At 53.9% G+C, this 25,686-nt stretch overlaps 1 protein-coding gene across 5 annotated transcripts in view; it reads right to left on the reverse strand.

Annotated features, from left to right (window-relative positions):
• Positions 1–25,686, reverse strand: part of GRIK5 (glutamate ionotropic receptor kainate type subunit 5) — a 57,934-nt gene that overhangs the window by 14,826 nt on the left and 17,422 nt on the right. For 4 of the 5 annotated variants that reach the window (XM_053905856.1, XM_053905854.1, XM_053905852.1 and 1 more), the window contains 4 exons: positions 18,547–18,750; positions 4,332–4,448; positions 4,026–4,135; positions 3,419–3,592 (listed from right to left, as the gene is read on the reverse strand). In XM_053905856.1, the coding sequence (XP_053761831.1) occupies positions 3,419–3,592; positions 4,026–4,135; positions 4,332–4,448; positions 18,547–18,750 (605 nt within the window). The remainder of the gene's footprint in view (positions 1–3,418; positions 3,593–4,025; positions 4,136–4,331; positions 4,449–18,546; positions 18,751–25,686) is intronic. The other variant, XM_053905853.1, reaches the window with a different exon arrangement.

Consider the following 25,686-nt stretch of genomic DNA (forward strand, 5'->3'; position numbering starts at 1 on the left):
TGTCTTCTAGCACAGCCCCGCCCAAGCATTTATGCATCACTATCCTATTACTCTATCATAGATCACTCCCCTTTTCCCCTTTTGTATTGCGATTAGGGCGTATTACCGATTTGTTTCAAATCACATGTGTACGTAGGTGTGTAAGGAGATATATTACCCTTGAATTTCATCAGGGTAGGAAAGCAGATGTTATAAGATGTTTGTCGTAAAATGAGGGCGCTGGGTCTGCAGGCACTGTCACGTCACTGGTGTGGAATGAGGAGCTCCTTGTGAGAGACGGCGAGGGTGGTCACCACCACCCCCACCCCCACCCCCGCCCCTGCGAAATGAAACAGAGGATCCAAAGCGGGAGGAGGGAACCAGAGGGCCACTACAGCCTGGAAGCAAGGAGTTTCTAGAAGGAGGGTGGCCTATATGCATGTACTGGATGCGTCAGTAAGGGGGTCCTATGTGACCCTGGTGGGGCCAGGGGAGGGAGAGCCAAGCTGCTGGCTAGATCTGAGGTTGCCAGGAGGACTCTGAGGACAGGACGCCTTGAGGAGGAGTTGAGGAAAACAGCAAAAGAGTGGCTGAAGACATGGCCTAGGAGCCTACCTGAGGTGGATGGACCTGAAAGTACGCAGGGTTCAGGGAACAGGAAAGAGGGAGCCCCAACGACTACTTTGCGAGAGTGACCAAGGAGGAGCCCGAGAGGATGGGGCCGAGGTCAGGCATAACCTCAAAAACATGGATTTTGAAGGGCGCCTGGGTGGCTCAGTCATTTGAGTGTCTGACTTTGGCTCAGGTCATGACCTTGTAGTTCGAGCCCCACATCGGGCTCTGTGCGGTCATTGTGGACCCCACTCTGTATCCTCTGTCCCCCCTCTCTCTCTGCCCTTCCCCCACTCACGCTCTCTCTCAAAATAATTAATTAATTAATAAAAGAAAACACACACACACACATTGGTTTTGAGGCAGAGCTGTCCTGAATGATGACGAGCCCTTGGGTGTGCCTGTAGGAGGCTGGGACCCCAATGCACACTGAAGATGAGGGGCTCAGGAGGTGGGTTCAGGGCCCTCCGGCAACCAAGTCCCCTAGGATACTGGCCCCAGACTGCCGAGTCACCGTGCTGGGGTCACATTTGAAAACTAACAAACATCTGTTGAAACATCCACTCACCGAGCGAATGTGTGGGAGGGCTGAGAGTGAAGACGAGAGTGAGCTTGGGGTCAAAGTCTCCAGTGAGAGGGGGCGTGACTGGGAGCTTCCAGGGTGACGGTGATGGGTACAGGCGGAGAACGCCCAGCTGAAGAGGTCCCTGACCCAGGAGCAGAAGGGACGGCCTGCAGAGAGGAGGTCACCGGTCCGCCACCTGGCCTGAGGATGTGGCCGTCTCTGTCACATCAGGTCTCTGGCCTGTCTGGAATGTTCCTCCCTCTCCTGGGCGTGGACACCTCTGTTTTAGCCTTTAGGACTCAGCCTAGGTGTCCCCTCCTCAAAGGGGCTTCCCGGAGTGACCACGTTCCCTGCTGTTCTCTCTCACTGTGCCCTGTTTGTTTCATTTAGTAGTTTGCATGCATGTTGATAGGTGTGTGACATTGACAATGTCGGTAGGTTGCAGCTGGGGTATGTGGGAGGCAGAAGAAAGCTCCTCCTCTCGCCCCGCCCTCAGAGATGTCTACATCCTAAGCCCTGGAACTCATGAGGTATTGTCCCCTTATAGGGTAAAAAGATCTTTGCAGAAATGATCAAGTTAAGGAATGTGAGTTAGGGGAGATTATCCTGGATTATCTGGGTGGGCCCAGTAGTATCACAAGAGTTCTTGTAAGTGGAAGAAGGAGGTTAGAGCCACAGAGAGAGAAACGAGGATGCAATGCTACTGGCTTTAAAGACAGAGAAAGAGGCCACAAGCCAAGGAGTACAGGTGGCTTCTAAAAGCTCAAACAGGCAAAGAAATGGATTCTGCCCTGGGCCTCCAGAAGGACCCAGCCCTGCCAAAACCTGGACTTTAGCCCGGTGAGATTTCCGATTTCTCACCTCCAGACCCATATGATGTTTATGGGTTTATGTTGTTTGAAGCCACTAAGCCTGTGTAACCTGTTGCAGCAGCGATCAGAAACTAATACAGGGTATGTAACACTTGAAACGATGCCATTCCCAAAAAATGTCATCGAGACCCAAAAGGGTCAGAGACAGTGGGCCAAGCGAACTGCCGACAACTTGCTCTGTGGTAGTTCGTCCCACTCGGTTGGGACAGAAAAACCTGCACCCATTCAAGGTTAGTCGGGAACAAGTTTTGAATGAGACAATGTCTTTGGGATTCACTTGTTCCTGGAACAAAATGGGACGTTCCTGTGTCTGTTTATTTGCTTAGCTATTTATTCTGGGTTCCTCTGCCTCTCGAGGCCGGATTCTTCACCTGAGTGCCTGGCACAAGGAGGGGCCTGAGAAGCATCTGGCGAATGACTGTCGATGCGTGAATTCTAACTGACAGGGAGGAGGGGAGGAAGAAACGCTCTCCCAGAAGGGCCTGGGGAGGAGGCTGGGCTCAGGTGGCGCCGGCGTGAGTGGCCCCGGGGAGAGAGCCCGCTCGGCCTAGCCCTGCCTCGGGAGGAGTACGAGGTCTCAGCCCTCTCATGCGTAAGACCAGGAAGATGCTGGCCTATCCGGTGCTCCTGAATTTTCAAGAAGAGTGAGAAGTCTGGATTTGTGAGTGGATTTGCCCAATTTTTAAATGTTGCTAACTAATTCAAATGTTTAAAAAACCTGGGTGGCTCAGTCAGTTAAATGTCCAACTTCAGCTCAGGTCATGAGCTTGTGAGTTCAAGCCCCGTGTCAGGCTCTGTGCTGACAGCTTGGAGCCTGGAGCCTGCTTCGGATTCTGTGTCTCCCTCTGTCTTTCTGCCCCTCCCCGGCTCTCTCTCTCTTTCAAAAATAAACAAATATTTAAAAAACCGTGGTCCAGACACAAGTTGACAGTGTCTGGTCTCTGACATGTGACTTCTTGGAGCTTGTGATGGGGGCTAAATAGGCTCTGTCCAGGTTCCTGGGGTCCCCAAGGGACTCCCCAAGGAGTATGTGTCCCTGGACCGTGCAGGCTGCCACAAGTCTCCGTGACTGCCTGCGCGTGTACGAGTCAGCAATAGCCATGCGTATGCTGTTCCGATTATAATTCTCACGTCAGAAGTACTTTTCTGCAACAGCCCAACTGAATCCTGCGGCATGGGGATTTTTATCCCCAGTTTTCAGATGAGGAGACTGAGGCATGGAGAGAAGATGTGGCCTACGCAAGGTCATACAGCTAGTAGTGGGCAGAGCTGGGGCTCAGCTCTCTCCACCCCATTCCCCGCCACACAGTTGCCGGAGGGGGACCAGAATCCTCCCAGGCTTGGAAGGGGCCCTCCCCACCCAGGTTGGGACAGACAGAAGGCCTCTTACCAGACTCCGCTGACGCAGCGTGTGGACAGCGCCCGGGGCATGATCTCCGAGCCTTGTTGCATGAAGCCCCCTACAGGGAACCAGAGGCTGTTGCCCAACGTGTACTGGTTCTCCAGGATGTGGGGGCGTGCCCGCAGGCACGGGTGTGGGTTATACCACTCGTAGGGGCTCAGCCTGTGAAGAGACACGGGGGCGAGGGGTGGATGGAGCCAAGGTAGAGAAAAAAAGGAGAAAAACAGAGGAAAGCGACAAAGACACCATGATGTGAAAAGATGGGGGGGGGGGGGACAGTGAGAAAAAGGAGGGAAAAGAGAGACAGAAACAGAAAGAGATACACACAGAGGGAAGAGGAAGAAAGAAACACAGAGAGAGACACACACAGAAAAGGCAGAAAGAGATGTATAGAGAGACACAGAGGGAGAAATAGAGAGACAGAGAGAGAGGGAGAGAGAGAGAGAGAGAGAGAGAGAGAGAGAGAGAGAGAGAGAGAAAATGGAAGTGGGGGGGGAGGGGAGAGGCCCAGACAGAATGTGCAGGTCAGTCACGGAGGCCCCAGCCCATGCCTCTTCCCCGCCTCCTTTTCACGGGCAGCAGGCAGTGGACTCACCTGGCGGCCAGGAACAGGACGCAGCTGACGGCCAGGTAGGCGAGAAGCATGAAGAGCCACACGGCAGGGGAGAAGGGGTCCAGGAAGGAGAAGTAGCCAGGCTTGCGGCCCTGTGGGGGGAGGGAGTGAGGCCCGGAGCCACCCTGACCTCAGCTGCATCCCCAGCCCCCGCCTCGCCAGGCGCCCACGAGCCCGAGTGGCCCATCAAGGTCCAGCCCGCAGCCTCTGCTGCCCTTGGGGACACAGGTGTCGTGCCCACCACCAGGCTCCTGCCCCACAGCCTCCGCGTCTCCAGGGGAGCCCTACCATGTGCACTCGGTAGAGGATGCTGATCCCCAGGGTCATGAAGGGTTTGGAGAAGTCGATGACCTTCTCCCGCTCGGCTGTGATGGTGAATGCGGCCACAGCCAGGTCTGCCTTCTGCTGGAGGGGAAGCAGGGCGGGGGCAGAGGGGTGGGCCAGGGAGACAGACGGGCAGTTAGGGAGAAACGCTCCGAGAGAGCTCTCGAGAGAGAGATCAGCAGAAGCTGAGAGACCGGCAAAGAGAAAAGATGAAGACAGAGGGGCCAGGAGCCTACACCAGGTCCAGAATGGCACCTTGGGCCCAAAACTGGCCCACCAATGGCCCAGGCCTGGGTACCGAATTTTAGTGCAAACAAATAAAATTCCTCACGGCATCTGCCGGAAGAGGCTCCCGAGGCCTCTTCCCGGCCCAGCCGCCCCTCCCCATCCTGTCAAGTTCATTGCTAAGGCCTTGCTTTAACAACACCCCCCACCGACCCACATATCTCCCACCTCCCCCACCACCCAGGTCCTGGAGACAGCCTGGCATTGGTGTTGAGACGCCCGGATGGTGACCCGTTCAGGGCCCTTGTCAGGCCTTGGTTTCCACTTCTGTCTTCAGAGTCAACAACTCGGAGCCACGTACTATGTACCGACTCTGCACCAGGCTCCACACTAGGTAACACTTTCTATAGATTACCTTGAATCCTCCTTCCAACAGCTCCCAGAGGGCCACTGCTAGCCCCATTTTATAGATGGAGAAACTGAGTCTCAGAGAGGCAAAGGTACCAGTCAGCAAAGGCAGGAGCTGGGGACCTTAACGCAGAGGTGGGACCTCTACTCTCCTGCCACCAGCAGGCACTGGCGACCTACGTGTGTGCATGAAGGCGCCCCCCAGACACAGGACCAGCGCCCAGCCCGACGGAGGGAATGACCTTGGGGGGAGCTGCACGTGGTTTCGAGTGGGGGAGGGGCGCCAGGGGTCCGGGTCTGAGGTGGCGAGGGTGGGGAGCGGGTGGGGTGGGACGCGCAGAAGGGTTTGGGTTAGGGTCTGGCTGGCACGCCCAGAAACCCTGATCCGAAAGGCTCACTTTGCTCCGGCTCAAGAGGACTCGGCCGGCCTTCAGCTGTGGGCTGGACACAAGACTGGGGAAAAACCCAGCGCTCCGCACACCCTCCCCGCCACACAGACATACACACGCATGGCACCCGTGAGCACTGCGCACGGTCACGTCTCTGCCACCACTGACGTGTGCACACCACACCACGTCCACACACACGTGCTAAGACACAGGCTGACCCAGGGACGCACCACCCACACAGGTGCAGGCGGACAGACTCATGCCCTGTCCACAGTGCGGGGAGGGGCGGAGACACACGGCGGAAGGGCCTCCCCGGGAGGCGCGGGGCACACACTGGCACACGCGGCCCTCACATGCGTACATACATGACGGAGCAGGCAAGGCAGGGCGCTGGGAAGGGCCCGGTGCGGGAATGGGGAGCCCCGGCTCTGCCCTGAGTTCGCTGGGTGACCTCGGGCAGGGGCTTCCACGTCTCGGGGCCTCAGTTTGATCATCTGCAAAATGGGGATGAGGGTTGGGCAAGATGTCTCACACGGCTCTCCTGGTCCTGGGATTGGGACCCGGCTCCCAGGATATCCCTTCCAGGCATACTGACTCTCCCCCAGGCCTCAACCAGGCCCCAGAATTGACTCCAAATTCAAGCAGAGACCACCCGCAGGGCGGAAATAAGAGCAGAGGTCCCAGGAGACTGGCCTAGGAGGAGACACACACTCACCCAGGAGGGGCTGAGACTGGGCACACACGAGGTAATACAGGTCTGGACAGAACTGGGGCAGGGAGGGAGATGGCACCAGCCTCAGGGCGACTTGAGGGCAGGGAGAGGGCACAGCCCCAGAGCAGAACCCAGAGGCGGCGAAGTGTGGCAGGGGCCCAAAACCTGGCTGGATTGGGGGAATTCCTCGATGGAGACAGTAAGGAGCATTTTGCCCCTCCTTATGCACTTGCCACTCTTCTGACTAATATGTGAACTGCCAGGAACAACGTGAGCTCACACAGGAATCCTATTACTTATAGGTGCCCATGGGAGGTGTGCCCTGGGAGGGCCCTCCACGGGGGCCCGAGTCTCCATTTCAGAAGGCAGGAGGCAGTGGCTTCTCAGATGGGCTCAGGAGGGCACTGCTGGTCCCTGGGTCAGGTGCCAGGACCCCACTTCCTCCCTAACGGGCTCCCAGCTCCTTTCTGTCCCATCCCTTGCTCTGCTCACTAGCCTCCTCACCCACTTGGAGACCTCACCTAAGGCTCACACCAAGGCCAAACCTGCTCCTTCCCTTTCCCGAATTCTCCACATCTCCTCTAGCAGCAAGAGTAGTGGTTCTGCTGCAAAACACAACTCAGATCTGTCCACTTCTCTCCATCCCCCCCTCCAGGCCCCCACCATCGACGTCTGTCTCCTGACAACCTCATTAGCCAGCTCACCAGCCCCCCAGCCACCACTCAGAACACCACAGTCCAAGGGGTGCCTGGGTGGCTCCGTCGGTTAGGCGTCTGACTTCGGCTCAGGTCATGATCTTGCGGTTTGTGAGTTCGAGCCCTGTGTCGGGTTCTGTGCTGACAGCTCAGATTCCGATTTCTGTGTCTCCCCCCTTCTCTGCCCCTCCCATGCTCATGCTCCGTCTCTCTCTGTCTCTCGATAATAAATAAATGTTCAACAAATTTAAAAAAAAGAAAAAAGAATACCACAGTCCAAAGGGAAAGTCCCATTTAAAACTCTTGGGTGGCTTCACACTGCACCTAAAATAAAGCCCTTTTCCAGCCAAGAGGCCCCAGGTGATGTGAGACCCACCTGCATGCTGGCCTCACCTCATGCCCTTTCCCCTCACCCACTCGGTTCCAGCTACAATGGCTGCCTTTTGTTCTTCAAAATGCAGTTTCATTCCCCTCCTCAGGGCCTTTGCATGTGCTCTGTAGCTCTTCCTCAATATTCGAGGCTTAGTTCATACCTCACTCTTTCAGCCCTCCCCATAGTGGCATCCAGATCGCACTCACCTCCACCCCGGGTCCTCTTTCTCATATTACCCATTACCCTGGGTTTTTTTTTTAAATGTTTATTTATTTTAGAGAGAGAAAGACAGATTGAGCACGCAGAGGAGGGACAGAGAGAGACAGAGGATCTGAAGCAGGCTGTGCACTATCAGCGCACAGCCTGACTCGGGACTTGAACTCGCGAACCATGAGATCATGACCCGAGCGGAAGTTGGACGCTTAACCGACTGAGCCACCCAGGTGTCCCCATTACCCTGCTCTATATCCTGCTTAGCACTAGTGAAGATGATCCTGCCATTTGCTTATTAACGGACTGTCTTTCCTACTAAATTACAAGCTCCTTGCCTATCTGGTTAGGCACAACCTACACGGAGCTTCCCAACAAATACTGATGGAGCTTGGCCAAGCCTCGCCTCTCTGGACGGCACCCAGGGCTGCTAAAGTTCCCACCATATCCCTGGGCCTCTGGCTCCCTCTCGCGCCAGCTGCTCTCTGGCCTCTGCATCCCTGAATACACCACTTCCTCCGCCCGAGGCACCCCACTCTGCCCTGCAGAACTGGACCCACCCACTCCTACAGGGTCCCCTTGCTCCCTCCCTCCTCTGCGGCACCTTCTATGGGCTCCCCACATGCCAGACCGCCCTTGATCTATCACAGCATTGAGCTCTGTTTGGAAAAGATCTGTTTGCTTTTCGGCTTCTGCTACCAAACCTGCAAAAGCAGGGCCAGCTGGATGCATCGTTGTCTCCTCTGCTGAGAGCCTGGGAATGTCACCCCTCCTCAGGGAGCCTCCCAGAGCCTCCCAAACAGAGATAGCTCTCCTTCCGTGTTTCATGGAGCCGCACATGGGTCTAAAGGCTCACACTTACACAGCACGTACCCCATGGCCACCATTTTGGGGTGTCCCCTCCCCACAATAGTCCCCAGAGGGACCCTGTCCTCCCCACCATTGAAGAAACAGAGACATAGTAAGGGTAAGTACCTGGATGTAGCTGACCCCAGGATTCAGAACTGGTCCCCCTCTGAGGAGTGTCACCTGTCCGCTGTCCCCACCCTCCATGGCCGGGGGCATCTCAGGACAGGGTCCAGGTGTGCAACTCCTCTCTGGTCCCGGGGAGCTCAGGAGATGGGTGCTTTGCAAATGACTAGAGTGAGCAGGTCCTTGAACTTCTTGTGAACACACAGCAAACTCGGCCCCCACCCTGTCCCCAGCATTGTCCCAGGCTTCTGCCTGGGGTCCCCTTCACACCCCCCACTTCTGTCCCAAGCTGTCCTGATTCTGCTCCCCTAACACCTCTGGAATCGCTTCCCTCCTCCTGCCCAGATGCCAGCATCTCAGGACTGGAAAGTCCAGCCAACGGCTCAAGGGACCCCAGAAACTACAGCCTGGTCACAGCACTCCTGCTTAAACCCAGCAACAACTCTCATTCTCCTTCCTCTGCCATCCAAACTCCTCACCCGGGCCCCTGAGGCCCTGCCCCACCCAGCCCCTCACTACCTCACCAGCCTCACCCCCTGCTATATTTTGAATGTTTGTGTTCCCCCCACAAATTCACATGTTGGAATCTTAACCCCTAACATGATGGTGTGAGGAGGTGGGGCCTTTAGGAGGTGAGGGGGGCACGAGGGTGGAGTCAGTGCCCTTATCCCATTCCATCCAGAGAGCTCCCTCGCCCCTTCCACCATACGAGGCGCCGCAAGATGGCTATGAGCCAGGAAGAGGGCCTTCACCAGACATCAACTCCACCAGCACTTTGATCTAGGACTGCTCAGCCTCCCAAACTGGCAGAAATAAATGTCTGTTGTTTACAAGCCACCCCATCCGTGGTATCCCGTGACAGGAGCGCAGACTTAGACACCCACCATCTTGCTCCGTGTACCCCCCGCGGCAGCCACTCTGCCCATTCTGTCTGTCCATCCATTCATTTGCCTACTTGACAGATGTTTGCAGAACACCCACCACCGACCAAGCACGATTCCAGCTTGGGGAATCCAGCAGTGAATGTAAACCGATAACGTCAGGTGCTATGAAGACAAAGCAGGGCAACGTGATCGAACCTGCTGGGAGACGCTGGTTTGGATGCACTCCCCACTGCGGGGAGGTCTGGAGTACAAATGTGGAGGAAGTGTGGGGCGAGGCCCGAGAAGAACTAGGGAGAGAGTTCCAGGCTGAGGGACAAGCACATATAGCCCCCGAGATGGGAAGGGACTTGCAGTGTCCAGGGTGGCCAGAGCCGCCGGGAGGGGCCAGCAATGCAGCAGAGCAGGGAACAGAGCCCTGCTGGGCCGGGCAGGCATGGGATGGAGGCCGGATGCTACTCCAAGGGCAACAGAGGACGTCACATCAGAGGGTGTGAGCAGGCGGATGACGTGATCTGGTCACCATGAGAACAGACCACAGGGGCGAGAGTGGAAGTGGGCGTCCTGGGGGGCTAAGGAAGTCCGTGGAGATACTTGAGGTGGGGCTAGGTGGTCAGATCTGGGTTTCATTCTGGAGGACAGACCCATCCTTAAACTGCAAGCTCCTTCTAAGGTCCTCTCAGAGCCTTTGGAACCTCCTTTCCTACCTCTTCCTCCTCACCCTCAATTTCCTAGCACAGTCACTGATTTCCTAAAGAAGATTTTCCTCCACAAGGGGACCCTGACATTTAATCTCTGGAATGAAATCCGGAGAAATCCAAAGGATGAGCCACCTGTAGAAATGATGGGATAGATAGGGCTGTCTAAATGCCCACAGGCCAACCAACCAAAGCATTCGTGATTGTCCCCCAGCCCCAAAAGCCCTCTATCCCAGCTGTTTCTGTTTTGCCATCAGCTCTGTCAGACTCTGCCAATAGGGGGCGATAGTGGGACGCTGCAAGGCTGGAGGAAGAAGGGACCTGCCTGCTCCTTTGGGCTTGCTCTCAGTGGATCCTCCCAGGGCAGCATTTAATCCAGTTTGTGGCTTCCCTGCATTTGTAGAACCGGCCTCACCAAGCCCCATTCCGGGAAGCCAGCGCCAGCCAGCAAGCACCTGCCTCTTAAGCTTCCAGTAGTTTCGGTTCTTCTCTCTCAAGAAGAGTTCCTTCGGAACTAGGGAAGCAGCCATTTCCCGCCTTGCAACCTCCATGACACCTGGAGAGCAAGGGTGTGCAAACTGCGGCCCTCAGGCCAAGTCCGGTCCATCTGCCTGATTTTGTGAATAAAGTTTTATTGGAACACTCCCGGGCCCAACTGTTTAGGTATTTATTGCCTATGACTGCTTTCCATCCGGCACAAGAGTTGAGTAATTGTGACAGTATGGTCTGAAAGCCAAAAAGACTTCCTATCTGGCCCTTGACAGGAAAAAGTTTGCTGAGGCCTGCCTTGGAATTCAACTTTTACCCTCGTAGTTACCTAGTTAACAACTTGGTTCCTAGTGAATGACTCTCTGGGACAACCTGTGTCCTGGGAGGACTCTGACTGACGCAGAAATGACGACAGCCAGGTCACGAGAGCACTCGGGCCACAGGGTCACGCACCGTTCAGTCTCGAGGAGGGCCCAGTAACGAGCACTTTCTCAAAAGGAGAACAGTTAGTCTGCAGAAGAGGGCACAATCCGCTCCCAAACCCCAGAGCTCTGCACCGTGAGTCACCTCTAGGTGCCAGTGTCCCTATTTGCCACCAGCACTCTGCACGTCCCTGATCTGCTGGGTCATCAGGGCCAGGTGGTAGATCAGCTTGCACACAGCTGGCACCTGCAGAGGTCTCCGCGTGCTCTGGGCCTCCCTCAAAATGAAAAGCCGTGTGGGTTTCTAGTAAATGGGCTGAACCAGCACACAACTTATCCCCAAATCCCCAAGCCCCACCCGACGTCACCAGTACCAGACAAACAGCACCCCCTCCTCAGAAGTCTGAGTTTCCGCTCCGTGGGGCCCTTTGTCTGAGTTTCTAAGTGTTAATCTTTCCAACTTCTTCCCCTGTCCCCTTAGGCCCTCAGGACGGTGGCTGCTTCCTGCCACCCCGTGATCCCTTAGTTCGCTTGCTACCCTTCCAGTTATCTGGTTAACAACTTTACGTTCAGGTAACAATTCTTTACACCAAATCCTCTCTGTTCAAGTAGCTGTTGTGATTCCGTTCAAGTACCTGGTGCTATTTTTGTCTCCAGATTGGATCCTGACCGGCTGATGTCAACAGCACGTTTACTGCCAACCCCCTTAAATGCGATTTCCTGCTCACGAGATCTGATCGGCGTTAATGTTGCCAGTGGAGCGGACCAGCGTGGCCCCGGGTGCACTGTCAACATCAAGTTCTCTGTGGCCTATGTGATGGCAGAAAGCAAGGAAACAGGTATCACCCGGCGGCAAGACTGAAGACTCCTGGTGGACCTCAGAAAGCGTTATGGAGAAAAAAAGCATTTGCCAGGTCAGTACCTCACACCAGCTGCCAAGGGCTGTGTTGACTTCCTCCAGCAAAGCTACTTAATTTGGTCCGGCCACCGCAATCGGAGTCACCGCCTGATTACGTTTACAATAACCCACAGTCCTTGTCCAAGATCCATCTGCCTTCCGCACAGGCCGAACCGGCCAGTTGACTGGGGATGAGATCACTACCTCTGCTTCTTTCAAGCCGTTAATGGCGGCACTAATCTCTGCAATTCCCCCAAAGGACGCAGAATTGCTTTTGGATTACTATCCTGGGAAGGACGGGGAATTCTAGGGGCTTCCACTTGGTTCTTTTACGGTAACGGCCCCGACTCCACGGGTCAGCAAGCCAGTGTGGGATTCTGCTGGCTGCAATTATACGAGTGGGACCACGGAAAACACAGGGTGGGTCTGAGGACCTATCGGACCCATTCTGAGTGGAGCTGGGGGCTCAGACTCCATCTATCACCTGACCACATAAGGCCTGCTGCGGTCCACCAGGAAAAATCAAAGTGATCCGCCATCTATAAAAATGATGGTGGGGGACACCTGAGTGGCTCAGTCGGTTAAGGGTCTGACTTCGGCTCAGGTCATGATCTCGCGGTTTGTGAGTTCGAGCCCCGCGTCAGGCTCTGTGCTGACGGCTCAGAGCCTGGAGCCTACTTCAGATTCTGTGTCTCCCTCTCTCTGCCCCTCCCCGGCTCACACAGCTCGCTCTTTCTCTCTCAAAAGTAATAAACGTTAAAAACTTTAATTAATTAATTAAAATGACAGCAGGCAGTGGGGCAGGGGTGGGGGTTGTCTATCTAAAAGCCAATCACAACCCTCTGTGGGAGGGGGAGCCTGTATAGAAACTGCTGTAAGCTTTTCCGGAAAGCGGCTGGATAATATAGAACAAAAGCCATACGAAGGGACCTCCTCTTTTACCTAGTCATTCTATTCAGAGAATCAGTTCTAATCAGCTGCAATGCAGACCGTGCTTGGGTGCATAAAGACAAATAAAAATACCTGAAAACAACTAAATACAAAAAAAAAAAATGCTTCGCTAAATCACAGTCTATCCACACGGGGATTAGTATACAGCTATGTAACACTCTGTTTAGGTTGAAGCATTTAGGTATTATTTTTGGCCTTTCTGATCGGCAGAGGTTTTGGGGGTTTTTTTGTTGTTGTTGTTTTTAAAGATTGATAATACCTCTTGTTGGCAAAAGTGTGGGAAATCTGACATTCTCATGCCCTTCTGGTGGGAATACAAATTGGCGGAACGTTTTCGAACATCCATCTGGCAGTCTCCGCTTAAACAACATCGTTCACGCTCTCTGACCCGGCGCTTCCGCTGTTTGGAGTTTATCCTCCAGGAAGACACCCACAGATCCACAGCCCAGTTGATGGTGGCATTGTCTACACTAGCAAAAACTGGAAACCACCCAAACAGGGGATGAGTTAAATAATTCATGCTCAGCTGCACAATGAAATCCGTATTTCTCCTCTTGAATTTCAGAGAGTCACCTCCAACAACCCATGCCCAGAGACAACTCTTATTTCCCCAAATCCACCAAACAGCTCCTCCCACGTCCTCCCCAGGGGGGAAACCAGACTCACCACCCACCCAGCTGCTTAGGCCACATCCCGCAGTCACCCTTGACTCTTTCCCTCGTGAGCACACCCAACATGGCCAGCACTGGAGTATAAGCCACCTTCTTTCTGCCTTCTGAACCCTCCAGTGGACTTCTAAATGGACCATCCTGGGTCTACTCTTCTCCCATTATGCTCTTTCTCAAGAGAGCAGCCGGAGTGATCATTTTTAAATGATTCGAAAATTAAGGTCATACGTCCGTACAATGGAACATTATTCAGCCCTACATGGGAATATGGTCCTGATCCATGCTACAACGTGGATGAACCTTGAATACGTGGCGCTGAGTGAAAGAAGCCACACAAAAAAGGCCACATATTGGATGACTCCATTTACATGAAATATTTAGAATAAGTAAATCCAGGGAGACAGAGAGATTGGTGGCAGGGGTTAGCAGACTGGTGGTTGTTGGGAGCTGGGGAAAGGGGGAATGGGAGCTGACTGCTTCATGGGTATGGGGTTTTCTCTGGGGGTCACAAAAATGTCTCAGCACTAGGTAGAGGTGGTGGTTGTACAACATTGTGAATATACTAAATGCCGCTGAGTTATACACGTTGACGTGGTTCATTTTACATGCTATGAATTTTACCTCAACAAATAAAGCAGAAACAAATGAGATCACGTCACATTTCCTGCGTAAATCCTTCCACTGGCTTCACACACAACGAAAATAACATCCAGGGGACACCCGGGTGGCTCAGTCGGTTAAGCGCCTGAGTCTTGACTCTCAGGTCATGATCTCACAGCTCGTGAGTTTGAGCCCCACATCAGGCTCTGCACTGACAGCACAGAGCCTGCTTGGAATTCTCTGTCTCCCTGTCTCTCTGGCCTTCCCTTGCTCGCACGTGTGCACACACGCTCTCTCTCTCAAAAATAAATATCAAAAGGAAGAAGAGAAGAAAACAGAAAATAACATCCAAACTCCTTACCCGCAAGGCCCCGCGATGCAGGCTCTGCTCTGGGACCTTGTACTCTCCCTCACCCACTCCCCACAAGACTCTGTGACAGCAGTAATTTAATCTCCATTTCAAGAGAGGACACTGAGTTCAGACAGGCGACCTGTTGCGCGGGGATCACGTGGGCGCCTGAGGCTGGCTCCGCCTGACTTGTAACTAGCTCCTGGCCGTAGGGGGTCTCTGCGGAGGCCACCCCGACCGTCCCTCAGGATGGGGCACTCACTGCCCCAGCTGCCAAGGGTGCTGGTGGCTGATCCCTCTCAGCTCTGTGGGTGGAAGAGCTTCCTCGCCCAAGGCACTGACCCTCCCTGAGGACAGCCCCTTCCAATGACGGGCCGGTGGGGCATATAAAGTCCTGGCCCCTCACTTCGGGGCTGTCTTTGAGGCCATTCCGGCTCCAGAGCTCCAGCTCCCCCGCCACAGGGCCAGTCGTAACTGCAGAGTCTTAACTCTGCCCAGGCCGGCTCCTTCACTCCCTCACAAGGCTGGTTTCCAAGGGGGCCTCCTGCCTGCTAATCTCCACATCAGAGTCTGCTTCCCTGGACCAACCTAAGATATCTGCTTTGCCCTTGAGGGCGGGGCCTGTGGGCACAGACTTTATGGTGTGGGGCACTATGGCTATAACGTGTGAGTGACAGGTCAGACTGGCATTGTAGAAGATCCTAGTGGGGGACAAACCAGAAGGGAGAGAGCTGGGAGGCCAAGAGGCCAGTGAGGAGGCTGGTCCGAGGGGCCGGGGCCTGAACTCACGGCCACGACAGCGAGGACAGGGAGAAGGCCAATTCCAGCAGTGGCCACTGGGTGGAATAAACGGACCGGAATTCAAGACCGGCCTGGGGACAGGTGGGGTGACTGGGAAGATTCCGGTGCCCCGGGCTGGCTTCCATCTGGAAGTCACTCATCAGTTCTGGGCCAGCCTGTTGGGGGCCAGCCCTGGCTCTGCCGGTCACTAGCCGTGTGGCCTAGACATGGGACCTTGGTGCCTTGCTTTCCATTAGAGAAAACTGGGCTGAGACCAGGCCCTCCTCATGGGGTGGGGTTAATACAGTTCAGAAAGCCAGCGTGAGTGGGCATCATCCTGTCCACTCTGAGCTTTCCAGGTACCTGCTGGGTGTCTGGGAAGGACCTGAGGTCGGAGGCACCTGGCTGCAGCCCCGTGGGAGGGGAGGGCGGTGTGGAAATCCCTTCGCCTCTGAGCCCCAGAGCAGCAGTGGGAGGACAGTGATTGTTAGGATCATCAAGTAACACTTGAAAAGCCTCCGGCGTGTGGTGTAGCGTCAACAAAGGCTGCTGCTGTGGCTGCGGCCGGGAGAACCCGAGTACCGCACGAGTCTCCGTGTACTACTCGGCCATCCCACGGCAGGCAGGCAGCTGAGCCTCTGCAGGGCCAAGCCCCGCCCACCCTTCGTGTTCCCAGCCTGCTCCTCCTCCAGTGTTCTCTCCCTAAATGTCACCGCCGTCACCCAGCTGCCCAGCAACGGAGAGGCTCAGTCCTCTCTCCTACGTCCCCCGCCCCAGGCAGTCACCAAGCCCTCCCCCTGTCCGTCCTTTGCCATCCCCCTCCCCCCCTGCAGGCCATCCTGCTGACCCTCCAGCCCAAGTGATTCGGCTTCCTCACTTGAGCCAGTTGAAATCTTGGGGACACATACCAGGAGCCTCCTACTGACGGCCCAACTCTTAACCTGCTCGGTAAGAGCAAGGCCGGGCCTGGCCACTGTATCCCCAGGGTACAGCACAGGCCTGGCACACAGTAGGCCCAGGTATATGCTAGCTGGTTTGAGAACAAACACGTGAATGTATGCACGTGCTGGCCAGGCTGGTAGGAAGAACGTTAATAAGAATATAGAATAGAAGGGTGCCTAGGTGGCTCAGTCGGTTGAACGTCCAACTTCGGCTCTGGTCATAATCTCACGGTTGGTGAGTTCGAGCCCCACATCGGGCTCTGTGCTGACAGCTCAGAGCCTGGAGCCTGCTTCAGATTCTGTGTCTCCCTCTCTCTCTGCCCTCCCCCGCTTGCACGCGCTCTCTCTCTCTCTCTCTCTCAAAAATAAAATAAACATTAAAAATTTAAAAAGAAAAAGAATACAGAATAGAGCACATGCTTATAGTACCCACTACCTGCCAGGCCCTATTCTAAGCCCCAGGAATAACTCGTTTCATGCTTGTGACAGCTGTGCGTACTAGTGACTATTATTTCCTCAATTATACTGTTGAAAAAATGATGTTACAGAGAAGCTGAGTAACTTCCCCGAGGTCACACAGCTAATAGGCCGCAAAGCCACGATTCAAACAGGACTCAGGACCACAATCACAGCAGCCCATCAGAAAAGCTCCTGGCCTCTGTCTTATGCTTGCCCCAGATGACACCATCAGGCCAAAGCCTGCTCCCCTCAGGTAGGCCTGAGGCACTGGGGGTTAAGTCAGGGGCTACTCTCCTAGAATCTGCTTATTTCTGGGGACACCGATGAATGAATGGTTCTGAGCCTACATGACTGAGGACCAGGATGTGGAAATGGAGGTCATGGGGAAGCAGGCCAGTCTGGTGGGAGCTGGGCCACCAGCTCTCCTTGCCCCCTGTCTTCTCAGTTTCTGGCCTCGGGCCCTTCAAACCCACCCAGGACAGAAGCTTTCAAACAGGCTAGCAGCTGTGGGGCAGTGCCTCGGGCCTGCCCCTGGGGTGAGGTGGGGAGAGACCTAGCCACCAGGACTCCAGGGACACCCCCACTCTGCCTCCACCAGAGTTATTCGGTTTTGTCCAAGGGTTCTGAGAGTGCTTTCAATTGGGAAAAAAGGTTCTGCAGTCAAAACGGCTTTTGAAAATCAGTGCCCTGAGGAATAAATGCCCTTGTTAAGCAAAGTGGCCTTCTCAAGTCTACCCTGGTGACATTCAGGGGTTTGGATGCAGTGAATTATGGGATGGAGGAGACAGGAGGGTGAGGATCCTGGACGTCCTCAGCCAAGTCCAATGTCAAGGCTTCCGTGACTATTCGTGGCCACAGGTCCCTGCTCTGTGCACCTGCCCTAGGCGAGCCGCAAGCCTGGAGCCTGTCTTCCAGGACACAGTCCTGCCCCCAGGCGTTCACCTACATGGTTTCTCCTGCCTAGAATAAATACAAGGAGGGACCACATATTGAGTCCCCCTGCCTCTGACAAACAACACGTGCGGTACTGTCCCTGTTTCCCAAAACCCTCATGACAGACCCATGAGGCCTCCTTATCCCCATCCTAGGCAGGGAAAAACAGAGGTTCAGGAAAGAGAAACAACTCACCTGAGGATTCAAACCCAGACTGGTCTGACTCCAACAAAATACTCTTTCCACAGCACCCTTGCCTACCACCTCCCACACCCCTGCCTCTCTCCCCTCCTCCCCTTCATCCAAATCCCACCCACACTCAAGGCCCTTCCAGGGGAGCCCATTCTCTCTCACCCTGACTCCCCTTCTATAAATGCCATTTCCTCTTCTCTGAACACATTCCCTTCTTCCCATATCCCCTCACCTTGCTGACTGCCTCACACACCTTGGGAATCTGCTTGGGTGTCACCTCTTCTGGGAAGGCCTCCCTGGATGCCTGGCTGAGTCGGAAGCCTCCTCTGGGTCCCTTCTCTGAATTTTCTCCATCACAGCCCCAAAGGCTGTCTTGTGGTCATTTGCGTTCCTGCATCCTAAGGACACCCTAAGCTTTTGTGAGCAGGGTCCAGGCAGGTCCACTGTGCTTACTGCTATAGCCTACGCCCAGCATGGTGCAAGGCACACAGTAGGTGCTCAATAAATGAGTTCAACAGGCAGCCCTGATGTCTGCCATGTGTGAGGCCCTCCCAGCAGGTGCGGGGCACAGTGCACCAGCGAGCGCTACCCCTGTCCTCCTGGCCCAGCCCCACCTCCTGTAGGAAGCCTCTCTCGACCTCCTCAGTCTTTGTCCGATTCCAGCTCCATGTCTCTTTCTGTTCACCCAAAACATCTCTGAGAGCCAGCTAAGCCAAGGTGGCGTTAGGGGAGCATCTGGCAAGGCAAAGCAGGCCACTGGAGGTGACACATCGCCTCTCATCCCCCACACCGCGCCTGCCCCATGGTGCTCACCAGGCACAGCAACACGGCGCACCTCTTGTTAGGCGCTAGGCTGGCTGAAGTGCCACTGGCTGGTGGCCTCCCCACACCCACCTGGGCCACGCCCCCTTCCCCAGACCCGGCCCGGCCGTACCCGGTTGATGAGCTCGCCGACCATGCCCGTCCAGGAGCCGTTGGGCTCGGGCGCCCCGTACAGCCCGTCTTCCACCAGCCGTAGGCGGTAGCGGAAGCGCAGCAGCTCAGCCAGCTCCCGCAGCATGTCCACGCAGAAGCCCTCGAAGCGCTCGTTCCCGGACAGGGCCTGGAAGTTTGGCCGCCGCATGACATACGGGTTCTCCTGGGAAGCAGCAGAGGAGCGAGGTCAGGGCCCGGGCGTCCAGGGGCTGCTGGGGGAGCGCGGATCAGGAATCCACCGCGCTGCGGGATGGAGTCACCGCATCCGTTCCTTGCGCACAAACGCTCAGGGTGCGGAGTGGGCCTGGAAGCTAGGGCCACAGACGCTGGGGGCTTCCCCTCTGGCAGATCACGGGGAGCTGTTTTAATCTCCACCAGCCGACCTGATGCTCAATCGTCTCAAACTCAAATGCCTACCAGGGGAGGCGCGTTAGTAACCTAAGAGTGAATCACACTGTTGGGAGATTATGCCAAACTGGAACAGGGGCTTTCAGATTTCTGACTAGGACCTCACAGTAAGAAATACATTTTACCTTCCAATGCGAGCCACACGTGCGTGCGCGCACACAGGCACTTAAATAGACTTTGTTCCTTGAAATGGTCCACACCCTTAGTGACTAAGGGCAGCACACCCTGATTATTTTCTGTCCTGCTCTACCTCGCTTTCCTACACGACCAGTAGCGACCCACTGAACTGACTTGATGAGCTCGCACGGGATCAGAGGGCCACCAGGACTTAGCTCTAGCCGACACCACCACCACCACCACCAGGGAAGCAGGCCTGAGATGCCAGATGGCCCAATGTCAAGAATGTTGGAAACCTCGGCTGTTTGGTAAAACGTCCTGATTATAAAGGTTAACAACCACACACGTTCAAATACCAATCCTTGTGATGCTTTGCAGGCTAAACAAATAACCTGGGACTGTGCAGAGGTTTGCTACCTTGATGCTTATTTCTGAGGGGTTCCAGCAAACCTTACTGACCCCCAATGCACCAAATAAGCACAAAGGCAGAGGAAATGTGCCAAAGGGCTAGTAAGACGAGGCACATGAAGATGATGTCAGCAAAAAGGGAATCTTATCTTGACACGGTTATTGTCTGAACGGGTGTTTGTATAGTGTCACTTCAGACTTAGGCACAAAGGAAGTTAGGACTCAGGACACAGCGGCGGGGGTAGGTGGGGGGGGGGAGGCCTTGGCAAGAATCTCCACAATGGTTACCTCCCACGGAATCCCTGCTATGTGCCCAGCCCCTGCACTGCATGTGCTCGCTGGAAAGAATCGCTTTAACTCCTGGCACTGACCTCACACCGGAGGCATCATCAGACTCATTTTACACATGTGGAAACTGAGGCTCACAGAGGTCAAGTGAGGCGACTGGTTACACAGCGACAGGGACGATGAGGCCAGGTCTTATTATAGGCTCTGGATTCCGGGACCACACCAAGCCCCACAGCTGGGGGGTAGTGGGATGGAGGGAAATCAGTGCTTCTCACTCTCCAACGAAGCTGCCTTTCCAAGCCCAAAACTGTGGAACTGGGAGTAGGAATGTGAGATAATCCTAATAATAGCAGCGGTAGCTAGAATTTCTTGCAGGCTTGCTGTGTGACAGCTATTCTGTCGGCGTGGGAAGTCGATATTATTACCTCTGTTTTAGAGATGAGGACACTGAGGTCCCAAGAAGTGAAGTAGTAAGAGGCCGAGACGGACAAGCTGGTCTGACTCCAGAGCTCTGCTCTTAAGCCCCGTGCCAGACAGGACCAAGGTGGACAGAACCAGAGAGCGGCATAGGAGAAGCCAGACCGATGGGGGACCCAGGCCGGACCCAGCATTAGAGCTGGGAGGTTCTCCCCAAGCTCTTTCGATATACAGAGCAGGGAAGCTCAGGGAGGTCATGTGTCTTGTCCAAGGCTATGCGGCGGTGAAGCAGGGCAGTGGGGAGGGCAGGTGGGGCGAAGCTGGGGCTCAAAACCCGGTTCCCGGGCACGTTCAGTGAAGCCCTTGTTCCTTCCACCAGGGCTCAGCTGATCTCCAAATTCAAGGCTGAGGCGCTTGGGTGGTGGATCTGGGTTCAAGGTCTCAGGATCAGGGTCTGAGCTTAAAGAGTCAGAAACAGAGACTGGGGCCTGTGAACAGAAGTCAAGATCCGAAAACAACGATCTAGGACTCAGCAGGGAGCCCCAGACCATCAGAAGCGAGGGTCTTATGGAGCCGCTCATTCAGGGTTTTCAGACTTGTTCGGAGCCTTCTGCGGAAGTACTGCAGACAGTGGGCTGGTGCTAAGTCTGATTCTAAGAATCCATCCCACAAATGGCTGCGCATCTGTACATAAAATGTACGCCCGATGGAATCATGGCAGCACAGCTCCCGGTGGGAACAAAGACTGCAACAGCCTAATTTGGGACAGGTTAAAAAGATTATTGATGTCATCAAAGACTCCTAGGCAACTACTAAAATAACAAGTTCTATCGGATATATTAAGAGAAAAAAAAAAAGCCACAGAACAACGTGTACAATATGCTACTCTTTGTGAAGGAAAGACTGAGTGCTTGTACATGCATAGAAGCTTCTGGAAGGATGTGGCCTCTGAGGGAAAAAATGGGCGCCTGGAGGGAGAAGGAGCCCGGCTTTTCACTCCCCACCCACATGTGCTGTTTGGATTCTATTTTACATAGGTTTGTATTAACTTGTGTGTCTTCCTTGATATGATGAATTGTTTTAATTAAAAATTTTAATACTAAATATTAAAATATTAAAAGTTTTTGAAGTAAGATATCTAAATGTATACAGAAACACAAATGGTCAGAAAAAGCCAGAGCAATCCTAAAGAAGAAACTGGAGAATTGACCCTATTGGGTATTAATTAATACTTAATTTACAGCTATGGTATTTGATGGGGCACCTAGGTGGCTCAATTAAGCGTCCGACTTCAGCTCAGGTCACAACCTTGCAGTTTGTGGGTTCAAGTCCCGCATCGAGCTCTGTGCTGACAGCTCAGAACCTCGAGCCTGCTTCAGATTCTGTGTCTCCCTCTCTCTCTGCCCCTCTCCTGCCCATGCTCTCTCTCTCAAAAATTAAAAAATAAATAAATAAATAAACATTAAAAAAATAAATAAATAAAATAAGCTTTAAAGCTATGGTATTTGAAACAATGTAGTATTGGACCAAAGATAGACAAACTGGCCATAGAACAGGGAGCTTGGAAACCCACACATAAAGAGATACTCGAGGGGCACCTGATTGGCTCGGTGGGCAGAGTGTGCAATTCTGGATCTCGAGGTTGTGAGTTCAAGCCCCACATTGGGTGTAGAGATTACTTAAAAATAGTAAAATCTTTACTATTAAAAAAGAAGATGCTTTATCACAAAGGTGAGACTGGTGAAGGAGAAAGAATGGTCATCTTTAATAAATGTGCTGCTCAATTGAACATCCACGTGAAATAAATATTCTGAGCCCTTGCCTCACATGGTACATAAAAATCAACTTCACGTGGATTGTAGCTCTAATCGTAAAAGGTAAAATGATTAAGTTTTTAGAAAACGAATAGAAGACTATCTTCATGACCTTGGGGTAGGCAAAGAATTCTTAAATTCTAAAAGCATCAGGGCAACTAGGTGGCTTAGTAGGTTAAGCGTCTGCCTTCGGCTCAAATCATGATCTCGTGGTTCGTGGGTTAGAGCCCCGCGTCAGGCTCTGTGCTGACAGCTCGGAGCCTGGAGCCTGCTTTGGATTCTGTGTCTCCCTCTCTCTCTCCCCCTTCCCTGTTCACACACACACACTCTCTCAAATATAAACAAACAGTAAAAAAAATTATAACTTCTAAAAAGCATTAATCAAAAAGGAAAAGAAAGGGGCGCCTGGGTGGCGCAGTCGGTTGAGAGTCCGACTTCAACCAGGTCACGATCTCGCGGTCCGTGAGTTCGAGCCCCGCGTCGGGCTCTGGGCTGATGGCTCGGAGCCTGGAGCCTGTTTCGGATTCTGTGTCTCCCTCTCTCTCTGCCCCTCCCCCGTTCATGCTCTGTCTCTCTCTGTCCCAAAAATAAATAAAAAACGTTGAAAAAAAAAATTAAAAAAAAAAAAAAAAAAAAAAGGAAAAGAAAACATGGATACATGGACTTTAGTAAAATGAAAAATCTTCCCCTTTCACCAAAAGATTGAAAGTGAAGAGGCAAGCCACAAAGGGGAAGATATCTGCAATACACGTATCTGGTGAGAACTTGTATCCAGAAAATAGAAATAACTCACAAATCAGTAAAAAGGTCATATATCCCCATTTTTTTTTAATTAAAAAAAAAAAGACTTGGATGGGGGACTTTCCAAAAGAAGACTGTTGGGGCGCCTGGGTGGCTCAGTTGGTTGTGTCCAACTTGTGATTTTGGCTCAGGTCATTACCTCACAGTTTGTGAGATCGAGCCCCGTGTAGGGCTTTGCACTGACGGCTCGGGGCCTGCTTGGGATTCTCCCCCTCCCTGCCTCCCTCCTCCTCCCCCCCATTCAAAATAAATTAATAGACATTTAAAAAGAAGACAATTGTCAAATAGCCAATAAACCGCAAAAAAGGTGGTCAACCTGCCTGTTAGGGAAATGGGAAATGGAAATGAAAACCACAATATGGTGGGCATGAGGGTCAGAAGGGTACCGAGCTCAGGGCTGTCGGGAAGACTAACAGAAGCCAAGAATTGGCACAGCACTGACATATCAGCCATGGCGGGTGCTATCTTATCAAGGATGAAAGGAGAGCATGCCTTTCATGCTGGGAAAGCAGGCGGCTTTCTTACCTCATGCAATCCTCCCACAGGCCTTCAAGGTGGGATTATTAGACCCATTTTATAGATGAAGGTATAGACTACCTGAAGCGGTAGGGGGTGAAGTCAGGAGGAGAGTCAGGGCTGACCGACCCCAGAGTCACCAAAGAGAAGGATGAAATGTCCCAGCTTGACGAAGACCATCACAGGGTCCACCAAGTGTTCTGGGAAAACTCTGCAGGAGGAAGAGGGGCTGGAGGCTGAGGGAGAGCCCTGCACAGCCTTGCCTCATTGGGCCTTTTTGTTAATTTTATTTTTATTTATTTTTCCTTTAAAGTTTAGTATTTTGAGAGAGAGAGAGAGAGAGAGAGCACGAAAATGCAAGAAGGGCAGAGAGAGAGGGAGAGAGGGAGAAGGCTCCACACTGTCAGCACAAAGCCCGATGCAGGACTCGAACTCACGAACCGTGAGAAAATGACCTGAACTGAAACCAAGAGTCAGACACTTAACTGACTGAGCCCCGCAGGCACCCCGCCTTGGCCCTTCTTTTGCACCCTAGCTTCCCTGTGGGGTCTCTCTCAATCGTGGTACCAGCCACCCTCTCGGCTCCAGAGCAGTGAGGCCCCACCCCTGGGACAGCCTCCCCTCCATCCCGGACCTCCCCCTGCTCTCCCTGCTCCCTCACACCCAGCCCCTCTGCCAGCCTCAACCCCCACATCAGCTCCCCCTCCCTCCCCACAGCCTCTGCTGCGGGAACACAAGTCAGAAAACACCGGTGAACAAATGGGCAGGTCCAGCTGTGCACATGAGGCCACCGCCTCCACATCCAGTCTGGCAAACATTTCCTAAGGCCCCCTGCTCCTATAGCTCATGCTTCTGGGGATGTCCGGCCCTTCCCTCTGTGTGCTCCCCACTCCTATTCAGCTTCTTTTTTTTTTTTTTAGATGTTTATTTATTTTTCAGAGAGTGAGACAGAGAGAAAGAGAGAAGAACACAGAATCCCAAGCAGGATCCGCGCTGTCAATACAGAGCCCAGCTCGGGGCTCGAACCCACAAACCGTGAGATCATGACCTGAGACAAAGTCGCATGCTTAACCAGCTGAACCACCCAGGTGCACCCCCTTCACAGCTTCTGAAGCCCTGTCTAACGCCACCTCTTTTGTGACGTTTTCCTCAAACCTTCTGAAACTGAATCAGTTCCTTCTTTCTTGGGGGGGGGGGTCCCCTCATTATTCTGTGTTGGAATTATTATGTCCAGGTCTATCTCCTCCATCAGACTGGGATCCCCTCCCCCAGTGCCACCCAACAGTAAGGAAACCACAAGACCATCTGTGACTATTCATGTGCTTCCAGCATTTGTGTAAGGTCTGGTGCACAGTAACTTCAGTAACTATTTGTGGAATGAATGAATGGTGAATGAATGAATGAATCCATCAAGAGAAGCCTAAGTGTCAGCAAGAAAACAACACTGGCTCCTGGACAAAAGGGGAGACAAGTATGAGAAAGAGAAGAGGCCTCCAGGGTCATGGCTCAGCTCTCCTGACATCCCCTCCCTGACCTCTGTCCCTGCTTCCCACCTAGGACCCTGTCTCTTCTGGCCCCAGGAAGCCTCTGGATCTGACCACACTCCCCCACGCAGGGAGGTGTGACTTCTCCCAGCCAGCCCAGGCTGGCCCTCAGGGCCCCTCAGTGAGCCTGTTACAAAGTGTCTGGTTTCCCGTCTGCGGGCCATCTGTCCCTCCCCAGCAGGCTCACTGGCCCTTCTCCAGGGGGACACGAGGTCCACATTAGATCAGGAGTCCCCTAGGGGCAGAGAGAACAGCTCTGCGCCGTGCTGCTCGAGGGGGCCTCTGATGTCCTGCGGAACCTGTGGTAATCCTCTCAGCCTCCGCGTCCACAGCTAGGAGCTGGCCCAGCTCACGGGCTTACTGAGGGGCTCTCATAGATGGCACGTGCCAGCAGGCCAGGGACTTGGCTGCTCTGAAGGGCACGGCTGCCTGGCACACCAGCCTCCAGGCCCAGCTGCTCTGGGCCGCCTCCAGCTCACCAGGTCCTGTGCCTCACCCTCTGCCGGACCCCCTGGTGGCCCACTGTGCCCAGCGGGAGGTGGCAGGTGGCAGGGTGCGGGAGAGAGGGCACGGGCTCCGAGCAGGTCGCTCGGCTCCAGCCGGGATTTGTCCTGTGACCTGTTTCCTTACCTTCAAAATGAGGAAAATAAGACAAACCTCATGGAGCGGCCGAGAGGTTTACAGAGCAGTGCCTGGACAGGGCCCAGCACAGCGGCTGGTGCAGAACAGGGTGCTCTGTAAATTGTCGCTGACGCACAAAGGCCCCCCCCCCACCCCCCGCCCCAG

Source organism: Panthera pardus, unplaced genomic scaffold (genome assembly GCF_024362965.1).
Source record: "Panthera pardus isolate Hobbes unplaced genomic scaffold, ASM2436296v1 HiC_scaffold_18, whole genome shotgun sequence".
NCBI lineage: Eukaryota > Metazoa > Chordata > Mammalia > Carnivora > Felidae > Panthera > Panthera pardus.